Source organism: Myotis nattereri (genome assembly GCF_964212035.1).
Source record: "Myotis nattereri genome assembly, chromosome: 16".
Taxonomy (NCBI): Eukaryota; Metazoa; Chordata; class Mammalia; order Chiroptera; family Vespertilionidae; genus Myotis; species Myotis nattereri.
In genome coordinates this window covers 24,577,023-24,599,710 of record NC_138091.1, presented here as the reverse complement: position 1 = coordinate 24,599,710, position 22,688 = coordinate 24,577,023, and the positions used below count along the sequence as shown (strand labels likewise).

The following is a 22,688-nucleotide window of genomic DNA, read 5'->3' as shown; positions in this document are numbered from 1 at the left end:
AGCACATCTTGACCCTCCATGGTTTCCCAGGATGGCACCAGGCCACACGTGTCCCTCCATTGTTGGTCCAGATGTCTGAGACGCTTCCAACTGATGTATAGCTCTGGGTCAGATGTCAACAATGAGCCAGGGTCTTGGTCACTCTTCCTGTGTACTTATGACAGCTGAGGATTTTGAGCTCTTCCTATATGTATTAGGTAGTGTCTTATCTCATTTCACCCATGAAACCCCATCAGTATTATTAGCCTCATTTATAGATGAAGAAATTGGGGCACAGAGGATAAGTGATCTGCCTGAGCGCCCTAAGAGGACACAAGAGGAGGCAAGTGAGGATTCAAGTGCAGGTCATGCACGTATGTCTCTTTTGAAGAGGGAAAAATACACATCTGATTTTTTATTCAGTTTAGTTCTTTAGTCTGTCTTCAGATGTAAAAAGGTACCACTCATAATTTTATGTTTATACCCCTAATATAGTTAGGTATTAGATAACGTATCTTCTGAATAATAGCCAAGGCCCTACCTCCCTGGGCCTTATGGTCAATCCAAAAAGTATCAAAAACTCAATCACTTCTCACTGTTCCCCTCAGAGAAGCATTTTTTATTTTATTTATATATATACTGATTTCAGAGAGAGATAGAAACATCAATGATAAGAATCATTGATCGGCTGCCTCCTGCACACCCCCCATGGGGGATCGAGCCTGCAACTTGGCCATGTGCCCTTGACTGGAATCAAACCTGGGGCCCTTGAGTCCACAGGCCGATGCTCTATCCACTAAGCAAAACAGCTAGGGCAGAGAAGCATTTTTTAAAGGGAAGGCGGGCCCTAGGCGGTTTGGTTCAGTGGATAGAGCGTCAGTCTGTGAACTGACGGGTCCCCGGTTTGATTCCGGCCAAAGGCACATGCCCAGGTTGCAGCCTCTATCCTCAGTAGGAGGCGTGCAGGAGGCAGCCGATCAATGATTCTCTCGCATCGTTGATGTTTCTCTCTCTCCCTCTCCCTTCCTCTTTGAATCTAAAAAAAATAAATAAAAAATAGTAATAAAGGGAAGGCGGGGCCCTAGTTTTGCTCAGTGGTTAGAGTGTCAGCCCTCAGATTGGGGGGTGCTGGGTTCGATTCCAGTCAAGGCCATGTACCTCAGTTGCAGGCTCCATCCCCCGCCCTGGTGGGAGCGTGTGGGGGAGGCAACCAATTGATGTGTTTCTCTCACACTGATGTTTCTCTTTGTTGTCCCCCCTCCCACTTTATCTAAAAATCAATGGGGAAATATCCTCGGGTGAGGATTAACAAAATAAATAAAAGGGAAGCCAGGAAGAGGCAAAAGAAGAAGAGAAGAAAAGGAAGGAAGGAAGGAAGGAAGGAAGGAAGGAAGGAAGGAAGGAAGGAAGGAAGGAAGGGGGGAGGGAGGGAGGGAGGGAGGGGAGAAGGAAAGAATATTATCCATTGGTGGAAATTTGGGTATAAGCACCAAGTAGGAGGACACATTTTGGGGGAAGGGACTACAGGAAAGGGCTCTCAAAGCCAACAATTCAGATCTCACCCAGTGAGAGTGCAGCCCCGCCCCCCAACATGGTCCCTGAGCTCCCAGCCCGCCTGAGGCTTGCCCAGGGGCCAGAGATGTCCAGCGTCCCAGCAGGAGGCTCCAGCCCCAAGAGCACCACACAGCCCTGCCCATTCCGTTTCCCTCATCCCCAACAAAGGACTTCAACCCCCAGGCTGCTAATAACAGAGACTTTAATGCATAAGGCACGGTGTGAGGCTGGGATCATTTAGCACCCTCCTACCCCCAAGGCCCAGCATGTTGAGCAAAAGCGGCAGGGGCCACCTCCCCACCACGGGGCACCCTGGGGAGTCCCTGGATCGAGGGGGCATCCAGTCTTTGGTATGGTGCCTAGGGGCAGGAAGTGGCTAGCATGGTCCCAACTACCCCTCTGGGGGTACTGCCACCAACGGGCAGCTCTTTGGTTTGGACTAACAGTCAGTGCCGATGTCCAGGGAGAGAGTTCTAGGCAAGTCAAAGTGGCACAGTGCCCCAGGGCTGGGCAGTCCCTCACAAGCAACATGTGGGCTTCTTCTTGCTGGCAGTTAGGTAGAGGTTATTGTCATCACTGTTGATGCCTGAAGAAGAGTGGGAAATAAGTGACGCAGGGATGGGAGGTTCCCCATGCTTTCTGCCACCCTCATCCAGGTGGGAACTCACGGACAACATCCCCGATGCGCCGGGCCCCTGATTTCTCCAGCTCAGCCAGCACGTTGGCCTCGAAGGTCAGTGCCGCCACACGGAAAAAGAATTCCCGGACATTCTCACCTGACACAGGAACAGGTGGGTGCTCAGGGGCAGTTCCAGCCTGGGTTCCCTGGGCACAGCTGGAGTTGTAGGAGCGAGAGGCAAGGTAGGCAGGAATGCCACGCAGGCCTGACGCCCCTTACTCACCAGTGAGAGACGAGACTGCCCAGTACTCAGCTTTCATCTCTTGGGCCACCTTGAGTGCGTCTCGCTCCATTAGCACATACTGAGCAGGAGTCTGAAGGAAAGTCAGAGTCAGATGCGGAGGGTTCCCTCACCAAGTTGGGAAGGTCCCCCACGGGCACACTCACACTCAGGTCCTTCTTGGAACCCACAAGGAAGAGAAGCACGCTGGAAGGGTCGTTCTCCTTGAGTGCATCAGCTAGCCACTGCCTGCCACAGACGGTGGACAGCAAGAGATGAGGTAGGCAGGCTCCTGCCACTGACACTCATCTGCTCAATTATCCTCTGCTCCTAGATGCGTTCTTTCCTTCCCTACCATGCCCCTGACCACCCCTCTTTTCTTCTCTCGGAACCCTCTCTTCCCAGAGCCCCCGTATATGTCAGCACCCCCACATACTTGGTATGTTCCAGGGAGGCCACATCATTCAGGTTGAAGACAATGATGATGGCTGCAAGAGTGGCAGAAACAGTCCCAGGTTGGTAAGGAGATGCTACTGGCTCATTTCCACAGCCCTCGGTTAGAAGCAGCCTCCTCCCCCACTTCACCCAGCCCCGTACCTTGAGCTCCTCGGTAGTAGGTTGATGCAATGCATTTGAATCTCTCCTGTCCAGCGGTATCCCAGCTAGGAGGGAGGAGGGGTGACACAGAGGTATGGGGACAGGGGCGTAGGAGGGGTGTAAGTGCCAGAGGAAGAAACGGCTGGAAGAGGGAGAGGGGAAGAAGCACTCACAGCTGCAGACTGAAGGGGATGCCCAACACCTCAAATCGTTCCATCTCAAAGTCCACTCCAATGGTGGCCTTGTAATTCTTATCAAAGGTGTCTTTGCAGAACCTGAGGGGGCACCAGAGGTTCTGGCCCTTAGCCCAGCCCCTCTGGCTAGGCCTGGCCCTACCCTGCCCAGCCCAACCCAGTTCAGCTCCAGCACCCTCTTACCTATTAATGAGACAAGTCTTCCCCACCGACAGGTCCCCCACCACAATGACCTTGGAGATCTTAAATCTGCTGGACACAAGAGGAGGCAAGAGGAGTGGGCACTAGTTCTTTCACTCTAGGGAGTCCCAATGCAACCTAAGAGGTCTACAAAGGTAGTCGCACCCAGGCTGCAGTTGCCATAGACACCAGGCCTCCTAGCCAGCTTTCTGGACAGATGTACCGGCTAGGGGTGTTTTGTGGGTTAGTATCAAAAAGACATAAATTTGAATCCCAGCTCTCACACTTTACTAGCGGTGTGACTTAGGACAAAGTACTTGGTCTCTCTGTCTCCGTTTCAACATTTAAGTGGAGATTCAGAATATATTTTCTTTGGGTAGTGAACACATGGTGCAATACACAGATCTTGTAACATTGAAACCCACACCTAAAACCCTGTATGTCCCTGTTGACTCATATCACCCCAATAACTTTAATAAAATAAAAAAAGAATGTCTTTTATTGGGTTTTTGTGAAGGTTAAAATGAGATAAATGTTCTATATTCTGAAACATACCTCCCCCCCCCCCCCCCATCACACACATAGATTTTAATACCTCTGAAATCAGGGTACATCTTTAAAAGTGATGGTGTTTTCCATTTAATAAAAGTAACAGTATCCAACACACTTCCTGGCACACAGTAGCTGCTACATTCATAGTGGCAACTGTTATTAGTATTCCCTTAGGTATAGGCACACACACCCCATCCCCCCCGGACCCTGGGGCTCAAAGGGGTGGTATGTGGAAGCTGAGCCGAGGACCACCCCCGCCTCTGTGTCAGGAACTGAACTGCCACCTTTCTGGCCACCCCACAACCTCGCTGGAAACGAAGGGGTAGATGCGAGGACATCAAAAGAGGGAATAACCATCTAGCTGGTAGAGGGTGCCATGGAGCCCCCTCGCTTTGACTACAAAGTTTCCTGGGACTTCCTGTCTTCATGTTGGGGTCTCCAGCTCACCCCACGGTGCCGGTCCGGTGCTCCTGGCAGGCGCAGGTGACCCGGGGGTGGAAGTCTCTGCGCACGTGCAAGGCGGCCTCCTTCCTCAGGTGCTGCCAGGGGTGGAGCAGGAGACTCACCATCCTGGCCCCGTCCCACAGCCAGGCAGCCCGGGGCCGGGGGTGGGGAGGGGACCACCCAGAAGCAGCAGCCGGGCGGGCGGCAGGGCTGGGCCGCGGCGCTAACGGGCCCGGGCCGCTCCTCCCCGCCCACGCGCCGCCGCCAGACGCCCGACGTGGCCCGCGCCTACCTGGGGCAGCTCCGCCAGGACGCGGTCCCTCCGCACGGGCGCCAGGAGGTTCATCTTGCCTGCGGCCGGGTGGGGCGCCCTGAGAAGGCGCGGGGGCCTGACCCGCCCCGGCGACCCGGGCCCGTGGGGACCCGACAATCACCCGCGACCGAGGAGTCCCGACCACAACTCGGGGCCCAGGGGAGCCTGCGGGAGCCCGCGGCCGCGGGGACGCCCCGATCGCTGCGGGCCACGGGGAGGGGTCAGTCACCCGGGGCTGCGGCGAACCCACGATCACCCGGGCCCGGGGCGTCCCGAAGACCACTCGGGGGCGGGGAGACCCCTCGGCCGCCGAATGGGGGCGGGGAGTCCCGTCCGGGGGGTCCCGGGCCCGCGCAGACCCGACGATGACTCGGGGCCGCGGAGTTCCCACAATCACTCGAGGCCGCGGAGACCCGACGACAACGCGGGGTGGAGGCGGCCCCACCATAACCGGGCGGCCCGGGGGCTGGGGCGGCCCCACCGCCCGGGGTCTGTGTGGGCAGGGGCCGCGCGGCGAGGTCCGAGAGCCGCGGGAGGCGGGGAGGGGGGCCCAGTCCGCGGCCGCAGGGCCCCGCGTCGCACGCCGCTCCCCCTCCGCCGGCGCGGTAACCTGATCCCCGGAAATTCCTGCAGAAGGGCCGCCCCCGGCCCCTCTCCCGGCGGCTCCCGGCCTCGCACCCCGCCCGGGACCCCATCCTCTCCTCCTCCCTGCACCGCCCCAGCCTCGGCTCCCCCGCCAGGCGCCTCATCTGGGACCCAGGCCGCCCCCCACGTGCTGGAACCCGCCCAGAGAGGGACCCCCAGGTGCTCGGCCTGCACCCGTGCGCGGGGCTGCGCCTCCCCGGGACCCTTACCCAGCCGAGCGGGTGATGGGGAAGCGGCGATGGCTGCGCAGCATCTGCTGTGCCAGGCCCGGCGGGGCGGGCCAGGGGGGGCGAAGGGGCCCAAGGAGAGGCGGCGCTTCCCTCCCAACTGCAGGCCCGGGACGTGACTCACAGCGTCTGCCCCCGCGCGCCCTTCAGCCCTGGGAGGTGGGAGGTGGGAGGTGGGAGGGGGAGCGACAGGGGTGCAGAGGCGGAGCTGGGTGCCCCCCTCGGAGAGAGACGTCCGAGGCGTGGCATCGTTTCCTCGAAGGCTCCGGGGTGCATTGAGGGGTGGGGAGGCCGAAGACCAAGCCGCCCCCCTTGATGGAGGATAAAGGAGGGCTCGACGGGCCGGGAATTTCGCCCTTTGGGGAGGTCACTGCTCCGGAACATGAGGACGCCCCTCGAGTAGGGGCGTTCTTCAAACTGGCCCCTTTGGAATCGTCCCAAGAACAACTTTCGCATTTTGCAGTCGTGGGAGACAGAACCGGGTACCGCACCCCAAATCTCACCGTCACTGGGGAAAGCAGGTTCCCAGAGGCCAGAGACGATAGAAAGGGAGGGGTGAAGGCCGGAGGACGCCGACCCTCCGGGAGGCAAACTGCAGCTCTGCTCAGCTGTGCTCTGTGTCCGGAACGGAATCTGAGGAGCAACGATGGACGGCTGGGGCACGGAAGGGAAGACTACTGAAAGGGAGGAATTGTGCACGGAGTTATTCACAAGGAGAATTAGCGAATGCTGAAGTCCGTGCGCTGGGCGTTTGGAATATTGCTAGAATTTCCTCCAGAGTCTTGTCAGGGAAACACATGAAATCAGACTGTCACGGGTAAAGAGGGGAGAAGTTGCCACCTTCTACCTCGTCTGGTACTTTTTTTCCTCCCCTCTGCGTGACTCGGTTTTTATTTTTTCCCCCCAAATCACCATTATTGATCCGCCACATATCCCCTCGGGACCTCAATTTACACAAATGTTGTTTGAGGGAGTTGGGCCTGGCAAATTCTGCTCTAACGTTCTAGAACTTTGCTTCACCCTCCCTGAGCTAATCGACTTATATTCGCTACAGTTTGCAGTGCTGCTGTCTCCTGGAACTTGCAATGCTTTTCCCTGAAGTTGCTGAAGATAGGAAGCGCTCCGGACCAGACCCGAGTGGCTGTCCGCTTACCATCCAACCGCCACAGCAGACAAATAAACTACAACCCCCAAGAAGCTTAGTTCTTACGAGGGGCGGGGTGGCGCATGCTTAGTCGCTCTTAAGGAAATGAAGCCTAACTACTATTCCCAGCGGGCGCCGCGCTACAGATCACCCAAGCAGCTTTAAGTAGAAAACATCGCGAGGTTTCGGTGAGACTTGGCTCTATAAGCCCAGGAGAACGGGTCTCGGAAACCCTTTTTACGAAGATGGCGCCGAAAGCTAAGAAGGAAGGTGTGTGGTGGGGTTTGGGAGGAACACTGCTGGTTGGCCGGCCTGGGATCCCCGCAGAGTAAACAAACTGAAAGGACGGTGGCTGGGCTAAGATTTGGGATGTCAGCTCCGGAGCTGCTCTTCCCGTTTCGTTTCGGCCACGCTGCGGCGCGCGTGGGCCCAGCCACATGGGCTTGGGCTCCGGTTGAAGGGGGTTGGGGAGGGAACCCGCAGCCACATAGTGGACTGCGGGGACCTACACGCATCCACAGGCCGCCGCTCCGTGTCTCCAGACCTGTAAGGAATCAGTGCCCTCAACTTAACTTACTTTAGTTTTTTTAACTTCGTTATATTCGGCGATATACCCTCCCGGGGTGGCTGTGAGATGTTATAAAACTGCTAGCACAACGTTCTGGCAAGTGTCAAGCGTTCGATTATTGCTAGTTTTGTTTTGTTTTTTCCTTTGTGGTATCCCTGGAGTTGCTCCAAGTTTGCCCCAATAACTGTGCATATGATGGAAAAACTTTTAAGCTGAGACTTGTGATGTCTCCAAAGGAACCACTGATGCACATGTCGCCTGGTGCGCCCACTACCGTTCATTAGGCCGGAAGTGATGATTTCTGAATCGCTCCATCTCTTTCCTTTTCTCAGCCCCTGCCCCTCCCAAAGCCGAAGCCAAAGCAAAGGCTTTGAAGGCAAAGAAAGCAGTGTTGAAAGGCGTCCACAGCCACAAAAAAAAGAAGATCCGCACGTCACCCACTTTCCGACGGCCAAAGACACTGAGGCTCCGGAGGCAGCCTAAATACCCTCGGAAGAGCGCACCCAGGAGAAACAAGTCAGTATTGCCCCTCCCCCCCAACCCCCAGCATAAGAGGAAGTTTGTTTAGGAAGTTGCATAGGTAGGGGAAGTGAACTACCTGGGCTGTGTAGGCTCAGGAAACAACTTAGAGGCAGAGACAGAAGGGCCTTTGGAGCTTAGGAGCGAGAAAGGCAAAGGTAATGCACCTGGGGGAGGGGGGAAGGGAAGGGCACAGGCGTGCTTCCCAGAAGAGCACCGACCATCCTCTTGAAAAGATGTTTGGATATCCTCCATTGGTAATTATGAAATTTACCAAACTTAGAACCTGGCTTCTTAAAAACATGTTGAGGTACTTCTTGATGGGGGTGTGGGGAGATTAATGCCTTGAAGAACAAGGAGAGACATTGTTTACACTGTTGGCAGGAATTCGTTGTTAGGTTCATTATCACTTTATATGTTAGGGTTTTAAAGTCCCCTTTCTTGGAAGTATAAAATAGGACTTAGGTTCTTGTTTTGGAGCTCCAGATTTAGTTCATCCCTCCTAGCACCTATTGCTATATAGGGAATAGTCCTTGAGGGTGAGGATGTGTGGTGATTCTAGGTTGATAACAAGATTCATTCATTTGTATTGGAGGGTGGGGCCTGCAGCAGTGTCTGGAAACATGTTTTCATTCACTCTCAAATGTTTGCACTCAGATAATGGTTGAGTAGCGCTGCTGTTAATAACTGGCCTCAGGAACCACGACTAGAGTAGAACCAAGGTGGTAGGAGCTGATGGGTTTCTGCTCCTCCCACTGCTTCCTAAGAGAAAGGCAGGGGAGTGGTTTGTGTCCAGCTGTGGAGGAAAACACTTGACAGGCTTTTTACCCCCATTTGGACCTAGAATTGAGGGTAATGAAAGGCTGAGACCTGACTTCTAGCTTCAAAATGGGATGGTGGTGTCCATGTGAACAGAGCCTTGCTTCTCTGAATTTCGGGGGGGGGGGGGGGGGCGGGGAGGAGACTGTGCTGTAGGGGTGTTTAAGCCACTAAGTTTAACCTGAGCTGTAAATTCTGTTTTTAAAGTTGCTTTCAAGAATGGATGGCCCTCAAGCCAGTATTCAGCAACCAAAATGGGTAGAAATGGCCTGGCCTCCCCAGCCTCATAGTGAAGCACCAATATTCTTTGGAATTCTAACCCGAGTTTCAAGATGCTGTATTCTAGCTGTGTGCTTTTTGGTTTTAATGTCTCAGGTCTTAAATTTTATTCAGAAATATGCCCTTCAGAAATGTTGAGGTCAAATAAAGAATGAAGCTCAAGATGATTTGGAACTCAAGATGATTTAATCACTTAAAGGACGAAAGCCCTTCAAGTGAAAGGAAGTGCTCATGGTTTTGCTCTCAGGCTGAGGCTCCAGGTCTAGATTTCAGGGTGCAGGTGATGATACTGTTCAGCGACCAAAGTCTGACAAAAATGATTGCTACTCATCATCTGATGCACCTGGGCTCCAAAAGACAGCTCATTCTGTTAATCTGGGCTCGGCTAGGTGACCCCATTTTACCTTCCCCAGGCTTGACCACTATGCCATCATCAAATTCCCCCTGACTACCGAGTCAGCCATGAAGAAGATAGAAGACAATAATACACTAGTGTTCATTGTGGATGTCAAGGCCAACAAGCACCAGATCAAACAGGCTGTGAAGAAGCTCTATGACATTGATGTGGCCAAGGTCAACACCCTGATCAGGTGAGTGGGGCTCCATGGGCTGGGGAGATGGCTGGGGTTTCAGTCAGAAGCCAAGGAGATCTGAGCAGCATCAGGTTCCTTGATGCTGCTTTTGGGTCAGAAATGAGCAGCCCCTGCTGTAATTATAGTCCTTTGTATGGACTTTTGAGGAATCAACAGCTTGTCCTGCCTTTAGAACTTGACTTATGGGTTTGACACTCATTTTCTTGATTCCTGCCTCTAGAAAGGCCCTAGAGTAAGAAAATTTATGTCAGATTATCTGGATTTGAATGTCCAGTGGTGTTTTCCATAAAAGGGAATTGGCTTTGTTTGTAGCCTAGTGGCTTCCCTCGCTTCCTCTGTGCAGATGACAAACCACTGTTGTCAAAAGAAAAACATGAACAAAGGAACTCCTGGTGCCCCCAAAGACTGGGTGGAGGGTATGGGGCCAATGAGGACAGCAGGGACTGAGGCTGCCCTTTCCGCCCTAGGCCTGATGGCGAGAAGAAGGCATATGTTCGACTGGCTCCTGACTATGATGCTTTGGATGTTGCCAACAAAGTAAGCTTTCTTTGCCACAAAACTCCTCTCAACACCCCACCCCCTGGGTGCAAATGATGTGTCTTATTAGCGACCAAAGCCTGACTTTTGCTGATTAGTCTTAACTGACTGACTGGCACCCCTCTCTCTCCTTAATAAGCCCTACCCTATGCCCACATTTTGCTTTTTAATCATGACATTCTAGCTTAATCTTCACATTTTAACTTCCAGTAACAAAATCCCCTTTTGTTTTTCAGATTGGAATCATCTAAACTGAGTCCAGCTGCCTAATTCTAAATATAAAAATTTTACACTGTATTGTTTCTTTATGTTGATTTCTGTTTGGGCTGGGGGAACACTGAATAGAGTTTGGGCAAGACTCTTGGCCTATTTACCCTGTTGGTACACTTAGCACTTGCCATACTTGTTGTAATCTTGGCGGTGGGAGCTCAGCTAGCAGATACTTGTGACCCAGACTCTAGGGTTAGCTGTCCTAGGGCAACCAGAGCTTGCCTCTGTCACAGGAGTAAGCAAACAAGCAAGACGTTTTAGAAGAACCCCTTCCTTTATCCCTGGAAGAAGTCTTTGTATGAAACCAGTACCCAGAGTTTTCATCAGCATCCATTTCAGGGCAATATGGGTTGGCTGGCTTTCGGGTAGCACTGTCCCCACACCCATCTACCGTGTCCAACCGGTCTGTCCGCTTCCCTCACCCCTTGCCCAAGAAAGGACAAGGACTTCAGAGGAGTGCTTTCATTAGTGTTTTCAATCAATCGTGGGTTCAAGCTTGAAAGGTGGAGAGGCTGGATGCCCCAGGTTTGGGGCTCATCAGTTTATTCATGAGGCTGTTCTCCTTGGTTCTTTGCTGTCCTTGCCTCAAGTCCCAGGCTCTGCCCCTCACTCTCACTCTGTCAAGAACTTGTCTTTGTGCTGTGGGCTGGTCACACGTTCAGGGCAGAAGTCCGAGCGGAGGAGGCGGGAAAAGTAGATGAGGATCATGATGTCCAGCATGAGCAGGATACCCAGCAGAAAGGAGCCCAGGCTCCTCTGACCCACATACTGCATGAAGAAGTAGGTGAGGTAGGCCTGAGGGGCCAGGCGGAAGAGGAAGTACATGACCAAGTTGACATACTTATTGATCTTGTAGAGGAGGAGGTCCTGGGCATTGTTGATCTTCATCATCATGCGAATGGTGAGGAAGATGTTGCTGACCTCTACCAGCAGTGTCAGGACACCCCCACCGACAAAACGGCTCCAAAAGATGCCAGATATGAAGGCACCCATGGCCTAGAAGGCAAAGATGAGAACAAGTTAGGAAATAGATGCCAAGACTTGACTGGAAGTTGATGGGAGTGTCAGCTATCAGATTAAGGACTGGAAAGTCTTCCCGTTTGCTTTCTTCTGACATAGTTTACAGTGAATTCAACACGATTAAATTTTGATCCCTGTGTAGAGTTTAGAGTCTTTGAGGTACTAGATGAAGTTAGATTGCTGGCCTCAAATAGTGAACCAAGGGCACAGATCAGCACCCTGACACGGGAAGGTGCAGGACGTGGTGGGGACGGAGTTGCTAGCGCCAGGGCTATACCACACCCCTTGTTTCTCACCATGACATGATGGACCAGGTATTCCCAAGAAGCTCGAGCCTGACCACTAACCACGATGTCCACCGTGTCGTGGATGAAATAACCTAGCAGAGGGAGGGGGGAAGGTCATGAAGGGGATTATACGAAGCTCCTCCCTGTTCCCCCACCTGCTTCAGTGTTTACTGGGTGAGGCTTACCTGCGGAGAAGCAAACGAGCAGATAGCCAGAAAGCGACCAGGCCGTCTCAATCTCCACCAGCATCTCGGGGGTTTGCCATACACTGAGGGGGGGAAGAAGGCAGTCGCTCATCTCCCCATTCCCAAGGACCTTTGACAGTCCCGGGGGAGTCCGGGCTCGCGCTATTAGCTGGGGAGCAAGGAGGGGCTTGGCTGAAACCCAGGTGTCTCCCCTTTCCCAGGTGACACCCCCTTCCCCTGGGGCCGCTGCGGCTCCGGATTGGATAGCTTTCCAGACAGGGAATCATGTGAGACTGCGTGGCCTCAGCCCGCCCGTGAGTGATGGGGAGAGTAACGCGGGGTCCCCTAGTCACCTTCACTCCCCCTCCCGGCCCTTCACTCACCACAGCAGAGCCCAGATCCCTGACACAATGGAATGGGCGAAGGAGACCAGCAGGTTGTGCCAGCGCCAGGTGCGCAGGGGGTCGGCGCGCACGTGCGCGGGCAGAGGCAGACGACAGAGCGCGCGCCGGAGCGCCCGGAAGGTCAGCGTGGCGCCCAGGAGCAGCAGCAGGGCGGGGTGCAGCAGTGGGAGCATGCTGGCCCTCCCCGGCGTCGGTCTGTCCGCCCTCTAGGCGGCCTCCTCGGGCTGTTGGGGAACGGGCTCCCTCTCGGGCCAGTCCACCCCGGGCGCCGCTCCTGCCGGCCGGCAGCCTCACAGTTGTTCGCGGAGCCCTCTAGGCCCCTTCGCTCCTCCCGTCCCCTCCCGGCGGGCCTCTGCCCCCGCCCCTAACCGCCCGCGCCCCCGCCCCGCCCCGTCCGCCTGCCCCCGCCCCTCCGGCGCCTTTCCCAGCGGAGGGCGCGCGCCCCTGTTCCCGGAGGGCCTACCGCGCCCCGCCTCTCTCCTGCAGACTTCGGGGGCCGTCCCGAGGCGCCGCCGCGAAGCCACCCCTCGCTGGCGCCTCCCGACTGCCGACTCGCTCGCTTGGCCTCATTAACCCGCCCCCCACTTTCCTCGGGGCCACCGGCTCCCCCGCTTGGGCGGGTATTGCAAGAACTCTCTCCGCCCTCAACTCCTTTCTTGGCAGAGCTGACAGGATCCGTCACACACCCACGACTTTTAAACCCGGGTCCTGGGTACGGGTCGGAGCCCCGCCTCGGACCGTGATCTCTGCCCTGTCCCTGCTATTTCACTGGATCGCCCGCTTCTGGCTGGAGACGGATGTGTTTACCTGCCTCTACAGCGCCCCCCGCACGGAGTCGGTGCCTAGAAACTCCTGACCAACCCCTCACCACCCCTCCCCCGGCCCGCTTCAGGGCTCCTGGGGCCCCGCGGCTGTGACAAACCTCCTCCCGACAGCCCGGCTCCCTGGAGGCCGGAGCGGGGAAGGCGGCCGCCCTGGCCCGGCTGCTCGTGTGACCCTTACTCTTCAGGCCGGTGGCCTGGAGCAGTTGCAGCGTGTGGCCACTAGATGTCAGCCTGTACCCACCGTGGCTGGGATTGAGTCGTCCCCGTCCCCGCCCCCCCCTCACCCCCCCCAAATGAGATTGTTGCTTTAGGGGAGAGTGAGCCAGCCAGACTCTGGTGAAAGGAGGAGCAGCTAAGAGCCGGGTCTGGAGTATGGGGTGAGGGTGAGAAAAGTGAAGGGGGAGGGGGTTAGGTGGAGGAAAGGAAAGTTGTAATTGGGAACGAGGGAAAAGGTGCGGCGAGGGGGAGGGAAAAGCCAGAAACATGAGGCGCCAGAGATCCAGGGGCCGAGAGGTTTGGGTGTTTGCTTTGCCTCCCCTGATGGCTCCAGGGTTACACATTAAACCCTGTGGGGCTTCTGGGTCAGCCGAGGCCCGATCGGTTTCTAGGTGAGAGCACGAGTGTCCTGGGTGAGCGTCTTTCCCCCTTTGCGCTTGCTCCCGCCACCCTCTGCTCGCAGCAGCTGTCCCACAGCCAGCCCTGGCCTGAGTCCGGAGAGGCCCACCTGGGGCCCTCCTAGTGGTCATCAGACGTGGGCAGGTTTGGACACCTTTCGAGGGGTGAGATGGGAGCAGGAGGTACACACCCCATTACTCACACTCCTCACCCACTCGGAAGTAGGGACGCCATCCCTTAGCTAATCACCATCCTCTTGCTCCTTAACTGAGCTTGTATTGACTCGTGAAGAGCAGGAGGTGCCAGGCAGACACCTGGAATTGAACTGATTTCTGGTCAAGACCCTAAACGATCGTACTAACCTCTGGGCAGAAGCCTAGAACCCATGTAGGCCAAAAGGCTGTCTTTCCTCTTCTCCCTGATGCTTTTACTCCTGAGACAGCGGTCCACTTCCCTCCCATCTTCCCTGACAGAGGTTCCCCCGACCCAGGGGGTTGGCGGATGCTGAAGGCAGAGGACCCCGTGGCGGCATTGTGTGTGTGACGCTGGGGGCTGACAGTGCTGAGAGCGCGGTGTCCACCGGCCCGGGCTGCGTGGAGACCGCGTCACATCCTCCGCAGGTGAATCAACTTGCACAGGTCGGGGTTGCCCTGGTCCCTCCCCAGGCAAACAAGACACCGACCGGGCCCGATGGACCGAGCGCGTCGGTTTCGGTAGTGTGTATCGTTTGGAACCAGTGAGCATCTGCTTTCCTTCCGAAACAGTCACTAGTGGGCCATAGGGGGGCAGAGAGAGGTCAGTCCTCGCTTCCCACCCGCACTCGGTCTGCGAAGAGCGCCTCTCCGGTCTTAGGAAGCTTTGCGAGGGCCGGATGCGGCCACGAGGGTGGGGAGGTTACGGTGCGCCAAGACATGGCACATCGCCCCTTCCCTCCCGTGGCCCTGGAAAAGCGGCCCCGCAGACCCAGGCTGCAGGCGAGGTACGGGCAGAGCCAACAGGTTACTCCGCGGGCTCCGGGCGCTTCTCTGAAGCGGGGGCGTGGCTTACTGGAGTGGGCGTGGCTTACTGGACTGGACGGGCCCGCGCACGCGCCGCGTCTGGGCGTCGGGGTTCCGGAAATGTGACTGAGACATGAGATGGAGAAGTACGAGCGGATCCGAGTGGTGGGAAGAGGTGCCTTCGGGTGAGCCAGGGCTCAGGGGGAGGAAAGCACTCACGAGAGGGAAAATAAACCCAACTCTGTCGGCGAAATCGCCGCCCGGTTAGCCCCGCCCCGCCCCGAGGCGGGAGCGCCCACTCCGGGAAGCCCCGCCCAACTTCCGGTCCCAGGCCCGGCTGGTAGACCTGACTTCGGCGGAGGTCACGCCCCCGGTAAGCGTTTGCGCCCACGCAGGGTTCTGGTCTTTGATCCCGGACTTGATTCATTCAACAAATATTGAGCGCCGACTCTGCGTCAGGCTCTCGGCGCTGGGTGTACAGTTAAGACCAAAGCAGGCGTGGTTTTTTCTCTCTCAGGGCTTACAGACTATAGGAAAAATGCACAATAAACAAGACCTTGCAGGGACGTACTTACTTGGGGTAGTGCAGGAAATTTCCCGGAGAGGTGAAGTTTAAAGCCAAGACAGGAGGAATGAGGAATAGTCCGAAGGTGAAGGCAGCGCTTTTCAGGTGGAGGAAACAGCATATGTGAAGGTCCTCAAGTGGGAAAAATTCAGAGTATTCAGGAACGGAGGGAAAGCATGGTATAGTTGGGATGTAGTGGGCAAAGTAAAGAATATAGATATAATTTTTTTAAAATTGATTTTTAGAGACAGAGAAGGGGAGAGGGAAAAGAGAGAAACATCCAATGAGGGCAAAATATCCATCTGTTGCCCCCTGGTTCCTGCCCCCTGCACAGCCCCTACTGGGGATCAACTGCAACCTGGGCATGTGCCCTGCCTGGGAATGAAACTGTGACCTCCTGGTTCATAGGTCCACACTCAGCCACTGAGCCACGCCACCTGGGCTACATTTTCTTATTTGGACACCTCAGCAACACTGTGAGGTCCATTCTGTCTTCCAGATGATGATGCTACGTAATCCAAGACCAGATAATTAGTAAGAGGAGGAGCTAGGATTTGAATCCAGGCGGTTGACTTCAGAGTCTGTGGAAACTTAAAAGAGATGAAGACTAATTTTGCCTCATTGTGCCTGTGGTGAAACTGAGTTTCAAATAAGGTCTCACAGAGTTTGTGGTTAGTCCTCCCCATTCCTAAACTCAGTGTTCTGTGCACGCAGGTGACCTCTGAGTCCCCTCTCTGAAGTCTAGTCACCGCCCAGTCACCAGGCCTTCCCAGCTTGCTGTGTGGCTGGAGGCTAAGCTGGCACCCACTGCTGTGCTCTGCGTCCCCAGGATTGTGCACCTGTGCCTGCGCAAGGCGGACCAGAAGCTGGTGATCATCAAGCAGATCCCCGTGGAGCAGATGACCAAGGAAGAGCGGCAGGCAGCCCAGAATGAGTGTCAGGTCCTTAAGCTGCTCAACCATCCCAATGTCATTGAGTACTATGAGAACTTCCTGGAGGACAAGGCCCTCATGATTGCCATGGAGTATGCACCAGGTGGGCCAGGTTCCTGGCACTGGCCTGGCTTCAGGGGCCTCTCACCTCTCAGACAGACAGACAGACAGACAGACACAGATTAGCCAGCTTCCCTCCTTGGAATGGGCTTGGCTGAGGGTCAGAGGGATAGAATTCTGATGCAAGTAGTGTGATGGTGGGTGGGAGGCATTTGCCCTGTCTGGGTGTTTAGTTTCATCAGAGGAAAATCTCAGGCCTGGAAAAGACTGAATCTTGACTAAACCCTTGCTGCTGCAGGCGGCACCCTGGCTGAGTTCATCCAAAAGCGCTGTAATTCCCTGCTGGAGGAGGAGACCATCCTGCACTTCTTTGTGCAGATCCTGCTGGCGCTGCATCATGTGCACACCCATCTCATCTTGCACCGGGACCTCAAGACCCAAAACATCCTTCTTGACAAACATCGCATGGTCGTCAAGATTGGCGACTTTGGCATCTCCAAGATTCTTAGCAGCAAGAGCAAGGCCTACACGGTGCCTGGGCATGGAAGGGAATCTCAAGGGTGCTGGAGGTTTTGAGGGCCCCGGCCCACTCTGCAGCCCTATGCCCCACCCCACCCCCAAGGCCTTGGCCCCTTAGCTCCTGACTGGGTAGTCCTGCAGGAGGAAGCACTTTGGCCTGCTTGGGGGAGAAGCCGTCTCCAAGTGGCCCTTGGTCTTCCCTCCCCGGGCTGTAATATTAGCTTCCCTCCTGCAGGTGGTGGGTACGCCATGCTACATTTCCCCTGAACTGTGTGAGGGCAAGCCCTACAACCAGAAGAGCGACATCTGGGCCCTGGGCTGCGTCCTCTACGAGCTGGCCAGCCTCAAGAGGGCCTTTGAGGCTGCGGTGAGTAACCACCCCCAAGGGGACAACTGGGAAATCTCTGTCTCCCTCCCCCTAAAGTCCCCGCTCCACCTGCTTGTGCGAGTCTTCTCCGTGGCTGAGTCAGGTCTCCCTCGTCAGACCAGTGGATTAGCCAAAGGCAGGGCTGTGGCTTCCCTCAGACGATGAATTCCCAAGGGTAGGGCTCGGTTCTCCCCTTTAAACTGAGGGCTCCTGAGGGCAGAGTTCCCCCATCAGATTAGGGATCCTCTTAAAGGCAAAACTTAAGTTTTCCCAACAACCTGGGGTTTCTGAGGACATAGCCGCACCTCCCCTATCAGAGGTTCTTGAAAGTAGGGTTTGAAGTCTCCTGAGCACTGGGCTGTGACCACCCATCAGATGAGCGGCTGGGGCTGAAACCACCAAAGAGCCTGGCCTGAGGCTCTGGCCGACCCCACAACTTGGTGCCTTCACAGAACCTGCCAGCGCTGGTGCTGAAGATCATGAGCGGCACCTTTGCACCCATCTCTGACCGGTACAGCCCTGAGCTGCGCCAGCTGGTCCTGAGTCTGCTCAGCCTGGAGCCAGCACAGCGGCCACCGCTGAGCCACATCATGGCGCAGCCCCTCTGCATGCGTGCCCTCCTCAACCTCCACACGGACTTGGGCAGCGTGCGAATGCGGAGGCCCGTGCGGGGAGCCGGGGAGGGGCCCTGGGCAGTAGGGGGCACCCGGTGGGAGCACAGTAAGACTGGAACATAGGGGTCCTCAGGGCAAATCATTCCTGTGGGTGGGGATAGCAAAGAGGGTCAGTCCATGTCCTGAGGGTCGGCCCATCTGTCCCACAGGGCAGAGAAGTCCCTGGCCACTGGGCCACCCATAGCCCCAGGCAGCACAGGGAGCAGGATCACCAGTGCCCGCTGCAGGGGTGAGTCCAGCTGACCTTCCAGGGCCCCGTAGACACCATGCCCTTCCCACCAGTTTAATAGTCCTCATGAGCTGTCCCTACAGGCGTCCCCCGGGGACCTGCGCGGCCAGCCATTCCACCACCTCTGTCATCCGTGTACACATGGGGCGGGGGGCTCAGTGCTCCTCTGCGGCTGCCAATGCTCAACACAGAGGTGGTTCAGGTGGCCGCCGGGCGCACACAGAAGGCTGGCGTCACACGCTCTGGGCGCCTCATCCTGTGGGAGGTGAGCAAGCTGAGGTGAGCCCGGAATGGGGCAGGGCATGCCTTAAGGAAGGGGGTGCTCAGGTTCTCCCCACACCATCTGCTCCACAGGCCCCACCCCTAGGTGGCGGAGGGGGCGCCCTCCTTCCCGGGGCAGTGGAGCAGCAGCAGCCCCAGTTCGTCTCCCGTTTCCTGGAAGGCCAGTCAGGTGTGACCATCAAGCATGTGGCCTGCGGGGACCTCTTCACAGCTTGCCTGACGGGTTCGTGCAGCGAGCAGGGCAGGGGGCTATGAACAGCTTCTCTCCTTGCCTGTCATTTACAGGGTGCCCACTTAATAATGCTTCTATCTACTAGTTATTGAGCACCAGGGATTACTTACCCAACTCTTTTACCCTTCACAACAGGCCTGGCCAGGTAGGCATAGGATCCCATTCAACAGAAATGAAAAACCCAGGCTCAGAGGCTGTCACTTGTCCAAAGTCACACACGGGAAAAGAGACCCCTGTCCTTATCTCTCCCCCATTTCATTCTTCCCGCCTCGGCCTCCGACTAATTTTTTTATTGTTTCTCCAACTCAAGGTTAGACTGTTCTATCTGGAAAACAGCCTAATCTCTCTCCCTTTCCTTCCTCAACGCCCCCCTCCCAAGACCGAGGTATCATCATGACCTTTGGCAGCGGCAGCAATGGGTGCCTAGGCCATGGCAGCCTCAATGACATCAGCCAGGTGGGTGTGGCGTGTGCCTTGGGGAGGAGGAAGTCCGGGAGGTGGCAAGGAGCCTGAGAGCTGAAACCCAGGTTGGGGGCAGGGGATCTTCAGCAACCACAGGTCCCTCTAGCTCCCAGGCTGCACCTGTTCTGGGCAGCATCAGGGGAAGTACAGAAAGACCAGGCTTCCCCAGTGGTTGCCGTGGTGGTGAGTTAAAGAAACAGCCATCTCATGAGAATTTGAAGCCTCCAACATTGTCTCGAAAGGGGATGTTGGGTCCAGGCCCCTTGCCCACAGTTTCCTCTCTCTCTAGCCCACCATCGTGGAGGCCCTGCTGGGTTATGAGATGGTGCAGGTGGCCTGTGGGGCCTCTCATGTGCTGGCTCTGTCCACTGAGCGAGAACTGTTTGCCTGGGGCCGCGGAGATGGTGGTAAGCGCTCTACCCATTTCCAGCCTCTCCTCTGTCTCACAGCAGCCCCCAGACACGATTTGTTCCCCTCCATACCCACCTTCCACCCTATGGCCTGTTTTCTCCTCCGTCTTTTCTCTCCAATTCCATTCATTTATTCACTCAGCAAATCTTTTTTTAAAAATATATTTTATTGATTTTTTACAGAGAGGAAGGGAGAGAGCTAGAGAATTAGAAACATCGATGAGAGAGAAACATCAATCAGCTGCCTCCTGCACACCCCCCACTGGGGATGTGCCCGCAACCAAGGTACATGCCCTTGACTGGAATCAAACCTGGGACCCTTGAGTCCTCAGGCCAACACTCTATCCACTGAGCCAAACCAGTCAGGGCTCACTCAGCAAATCTTTACTGTACGCCCACTATGTGCCCACCCTGTGCTGGGTGCTGAGGCAAGATGAACAAGATATCACTTCCTTCAGGTACTCCTGAGGGAGATTTCATTCATCCAACAATTTTCACTGTGCTCTCTCTGGGTCAGGCATCAGGCTGGGCACTGAAACTAGAGCTGACGAGGTGCGGATCCTGTCCTCTTGGAGGACTCTGGTGGGGGGAGGGATGGGATGATACATCATTATGACAGAGGACAGACAGCATCAGGGCTCCACCCAAGTCCAGAGGTATTGAAACTCAAGGAATGGCAAGGGACTTCACCTGGCGGAGCAGCGGTGGCATCTGAACAGATCCTTAAAGGAGGAGTAGGATTTTGACCCAAAGAGGGGCCAAAGATGGGAAGCCTTCACTCACACTATTACTGCCTCTCCAGGGATCCTCAGCTCATCGGCCTGAGTTTCCTGCCTGGGGCTGGCATCACCAACCCTAAAGCTCAAACTAGCCCCATGCTGGTTTCTCCTTATAGGCCGGCTGGGACTAGGCACCAGGGAATCCTACAACTGCCCCCAGCAGGTGCCCATGCCCCCAGGACAGGAAGCCCAGCGGGTTGTATGTGGCATTGACTCCTCCATGATCCTCACTGTGCCTGGCCGAGTCCTGGCCTGCGGGAGCAACAGGTAACCAGGTGCCTCAGGATGACTAGACTGCCCCCTCCCCACCTTTGGCTGTTAATGCTCCATCTGTCATTGCCTACTTCCCACCAGGGATTAGAACAGGAGGTCTGAGGGTATGTGGGTTCAATTCAGGGTGGGCTCTATCCCCTGGTGCATCAGCTCCTGCCCAGATAGCTGGGAGGCAGGACAGTCTATACCAGCAATTGCCAACCTTTCGGACCTCACGGACCACCAGTGGTCCTTGACCACCGGTTGGCGACCGCTGGTCTATACAAACTGTGTCCGTTGGGCTTGGCTTCTGGCTCTGCCCTTAGGTTCAACAAGTTGGGCCTGGACCACCTCTCCCTGGGGGAGGAGCCTGCCCCCCACCAGCAAGTGGAGGAGGTGCTGAGCTTCACACCACTGTGCTCTGCACCCCTGGACCAGGAGACCCTGCTGAGTGTGGACCTAGGTACTGCTCATTCAGCTGCTGTGACTGGTGAGTAGGACCGGGGCAAGGTGGAAGGAAGGGGACTCTCCTGGCCTCTTTGGAACCTCAGTTGAGGCTCCTTTTCTCCCTTTCCTCCTTTACAGCCTCTGGGGACTGCTATACTTTCGGCAGCAATCAGCACGGTCAATTGGGTACCAATGCTCGCCGGGTCAGCCGGGCACCTTGTCAAGTGCAAGGCCTCCAGGGCATCAAGATAGCAATGGTGGCCTGTGGGGATGCCTTCACTGTAGCCATTGGGGCAGGTGATTAGTGGGCACTATGGGGCAGATACGGGCATGGACAGGCAATGGGGGGGTTATCATGCTCAGATCTGCTGAACTCAGCAACCTCATACTGGGGCCGGTAGGGCAAGCTGGGGGACAGCTGTTCTGCTGGCTAAGCTGTGTCCTCTTCCCATTTCCCTCTTTGGGATTCTCTTTGGCAGAAGGTGAGGTATACTCTTGGGGCAAAGGGGCCCGAGGTCGACTTGGAAGGAGGGATGAGGATGCTGGACTCCCTCGTCCAGTGCAGCTAGATGAGACACATCCCTACACAGTGACTTCTGTGTCCTGTTGTCATGGAAACACTCTCCTGGCTGTACGACGTGAGTGAGAACTTTTTCCACCTCACCCCACAGGGTTAACCCAGCTGGATCCTGCCCACACCCCCATCCCCGGTGTTCACAGCCCAAATCACCGAAACACATCTTTAGCCCCCAAATAAATGAAAGTAGAAGCTGTGGGATAAAACCGAGTTTCCTGCCTGGGGTGGGCAAGGGTGGGTACTTTGGGGCCTCATTGAAGGGCTGCCTTCACTGCTCCCCGGGGCCCAAATCATTCTTTCTCCTCTGCTCCCTCGTCCAGGTTAGTTTGAATCTCGACTTCTGGTCTGGCAGAGTCCAGGGCCCAGTGCGGAAGGAACTGGGAGCAGAGGTGGGGGATGCTTGCTGGAGGCTCTGTCCTCTGGGAGGCTGCAGAGGTTTCTCTCTTGTGCTCTCTAGCCGTCACCGATGAGCCAGTCCCCCCGTGAGGTACCTGGATACACCTCGGGACCACCCCATATTGCTTCTCTGAATGTTCTTGGAAAGCACAGGTGCCTGAAGCATGACTGTCTCCATCCAGGCCCCCCGGATTATGTCCAATGGGGTGTAAGAACTGATGAAGCAAACCCTGTGCTGCTTTTGGCCCTGGATATGTAAAACTGAACCCACCCTATTCCCCTAACACTTCTCTCTTCCCTCCCACCCCTTCTTCTCTTAAGTCAATGCCCTCAGGGCCCAGCTTGCCTTGAGTTGGAAGCCAGATCTAACCCTTGGAAGCAGGGTGGTCTTCAGAGACTTGACAGGAAAAGGCTGGAGGTGGGTGTGGCTCCACCCAGACCCTGCTCCTCCTCCAGCCTGGTTAGAAATGGTTAGAAAATGCATCCCTGGTGCCCAGTGGGACAGCAGCTCAGTGCTTTGGAGCAGGTCAAGGTGGAGCCTGCCTGGAGGGCCATTCCAGTGGTCATTCCAGCGGCCTAGCCTGTGCATTGCCTGGGGCAGGGAGGTCTGGGGGAGCTGCTCTCACCCCCCCCCCCCCCCCCCCCCCGCCATTCCTCTGAAACAGGTTGGGGGAAAGGTAACTGGCTGGACCAGACCAGTTTCCAGATGACTGGAAGCAGTGCCAATAAAAACATCAGCTGCCTGCCTGCCTAGAGTGTGGTCTCTTCAGGAGGGGGAGTGGCTGCCCAACACCCAGGGTTGGGCTGGGCCCCCGATCTCCGCGGCAGGGCCGGCTCAGGTCAAGGAAGGAATGTGGGC

The 22,688-nt window shown here is 56.0% G+C and overlaps 4 protein-coding genes across 6 annotated transcripts; 2 read left to right on the top strand and 2 right to left on the bottom strand.

Moving 5' to 3' along the window:
• Window positions 1-1,718: 1,718 nt before the first annotated feature.
• On the bottom strand, window positions 1,719-5,620 carry RAB34 (RAB34, member RAS oncogene family). The gene is made up of 11 exons (XM_081109573.1): window positions 5,567-5,620; window positions 4,692-4,913; window positions 4,403-4,494; window positions 3,407-3,472; window positions 3,203-3,304; window positions 3,030-3,094; window positions 2,869-2,920; window positions 2,600-2,681; window positions 2,436-2,526; window positions 2,202-2,309; window positions 1,719-2,119 (listed from the first exon to the last, which is right to left on the bottom strand). The coding sequence occupies exons 2-11, from the start codon at window positions 4,743-4,745 to the stop codon at window positions 2,052-2,054; spliced, it is 780 nt and encodes a 259-aa protein (XP_080965699.1). The 5' UTR covers window positions 4,746-4,913; window positions 5,567-5,620; the 3' UTR covers window positions 1,719-2,051.
• Window positions 5,621-6,638: 1,018 nt separating this feature from the next.
• On the top strand, window positions 6,639-10,334 carry RPL23A (ribosomal protein L23a). 2 transcript variants are annotated; one of them, XM_081109575.1, is made up of 5 exons: window positions 6,639-6,998; window positions 7,629-7,812; window positions 9,327-9,503; window positions 9,974-10,043; window positions 10,280-10,334. In XM_081109575.1, the coding sequence occupies exons 1-5, from the start codon at window positions 6,974-6,976 to the stop codon at window positions 10,292-10,294; spliced, it is 471 nt and encodes a 156-aa protein (XP_080965701.1). In that variant the 5' UTR covers window positions 6,639-6,973; the 3' UTR covers window positions 10,295-10,334. The 2 variants fall into 2 exon arrangements, with proteins under 2 accessions (XP_080965701.1, XP_080965700.1); XM_081109574.1 differs by lacking the exon at window positions 10,280-10,334 and having other exon boundaries at window positions 6,903-6,998; window positions 9,974-10,115.
• Window positions 10,335-10,571: 237 nt separating this feature from the next.
• Window positions 10,572-12,552, bottom strand: TLCD1 (TLC domain containing 1). Of its 2 annotated transcripts, none has more exons than XM_081109568.1 (4): window positions 12,189-12,552; window positions 11,806-11,888; window positions 11,630-11,712; window positions 10,572-11,309 (listed from the first exon to the last, which is right to left on the bottom strand). In XM_081109568.1, exons 1-4 carry the CDS (start codon window positions 12,380-12,382, stop codon window positions 10,926-10,928), a joined length of 744 nt encoding a protein of 247 aa, XP_080965694.1. In that variant the 5' UTR covers window positions 12,383-12,552; the 3' UTR covers window positions 10,572-10,925. The 2 variants fall into 2 exon arrangements, with proteins under 2 accessions (XP_080965694.1, XP_080965695.1); XM_081109569.1 differs by having other exon boundaries at window positions 10,573-11,309; window positions 11,806-11,974; window positions 12,189-12,513.
• A 2,129-nt stretch (window positions 12,553-14,681) lies between these two features.
• NEK8 (NIMA related kinase 8) lies at window positions 14,682-22,576 on the top strand. The gene is made up of 15 exons (XM_081110226.1): window positions 14,682-14,831; window positions 16,041-16,246; window positions 16,502-16,734; window positions 16,958-17,089; window positions 17,542-17,750; window positions 17,913-17,992; window positions 18,076-18,257; window positions 18,347-18,497; window positions 18,886-18,962; window positions 19,258-19,375; window positions 20,274-20,424; window positions 20,736-20,899; window positions 20,995-21,153; window positions 21,336-21,494; window positions 21,891-22,576. The coding sequence occupies exons 1-15, from the start codon at window positions 14,785-14,787 to the stop codon at window positions 21,917-21,919; spliced, it is 2,097 nt and encodes a 698-aa protein (XP_080966352.1). The 5' UTR covers window positions 14,682-14,784; the 3' UTR covers window positions 21,920-22,576.
• Window positions 22,577-22,688: the final 112 nt, after the last annotated feature.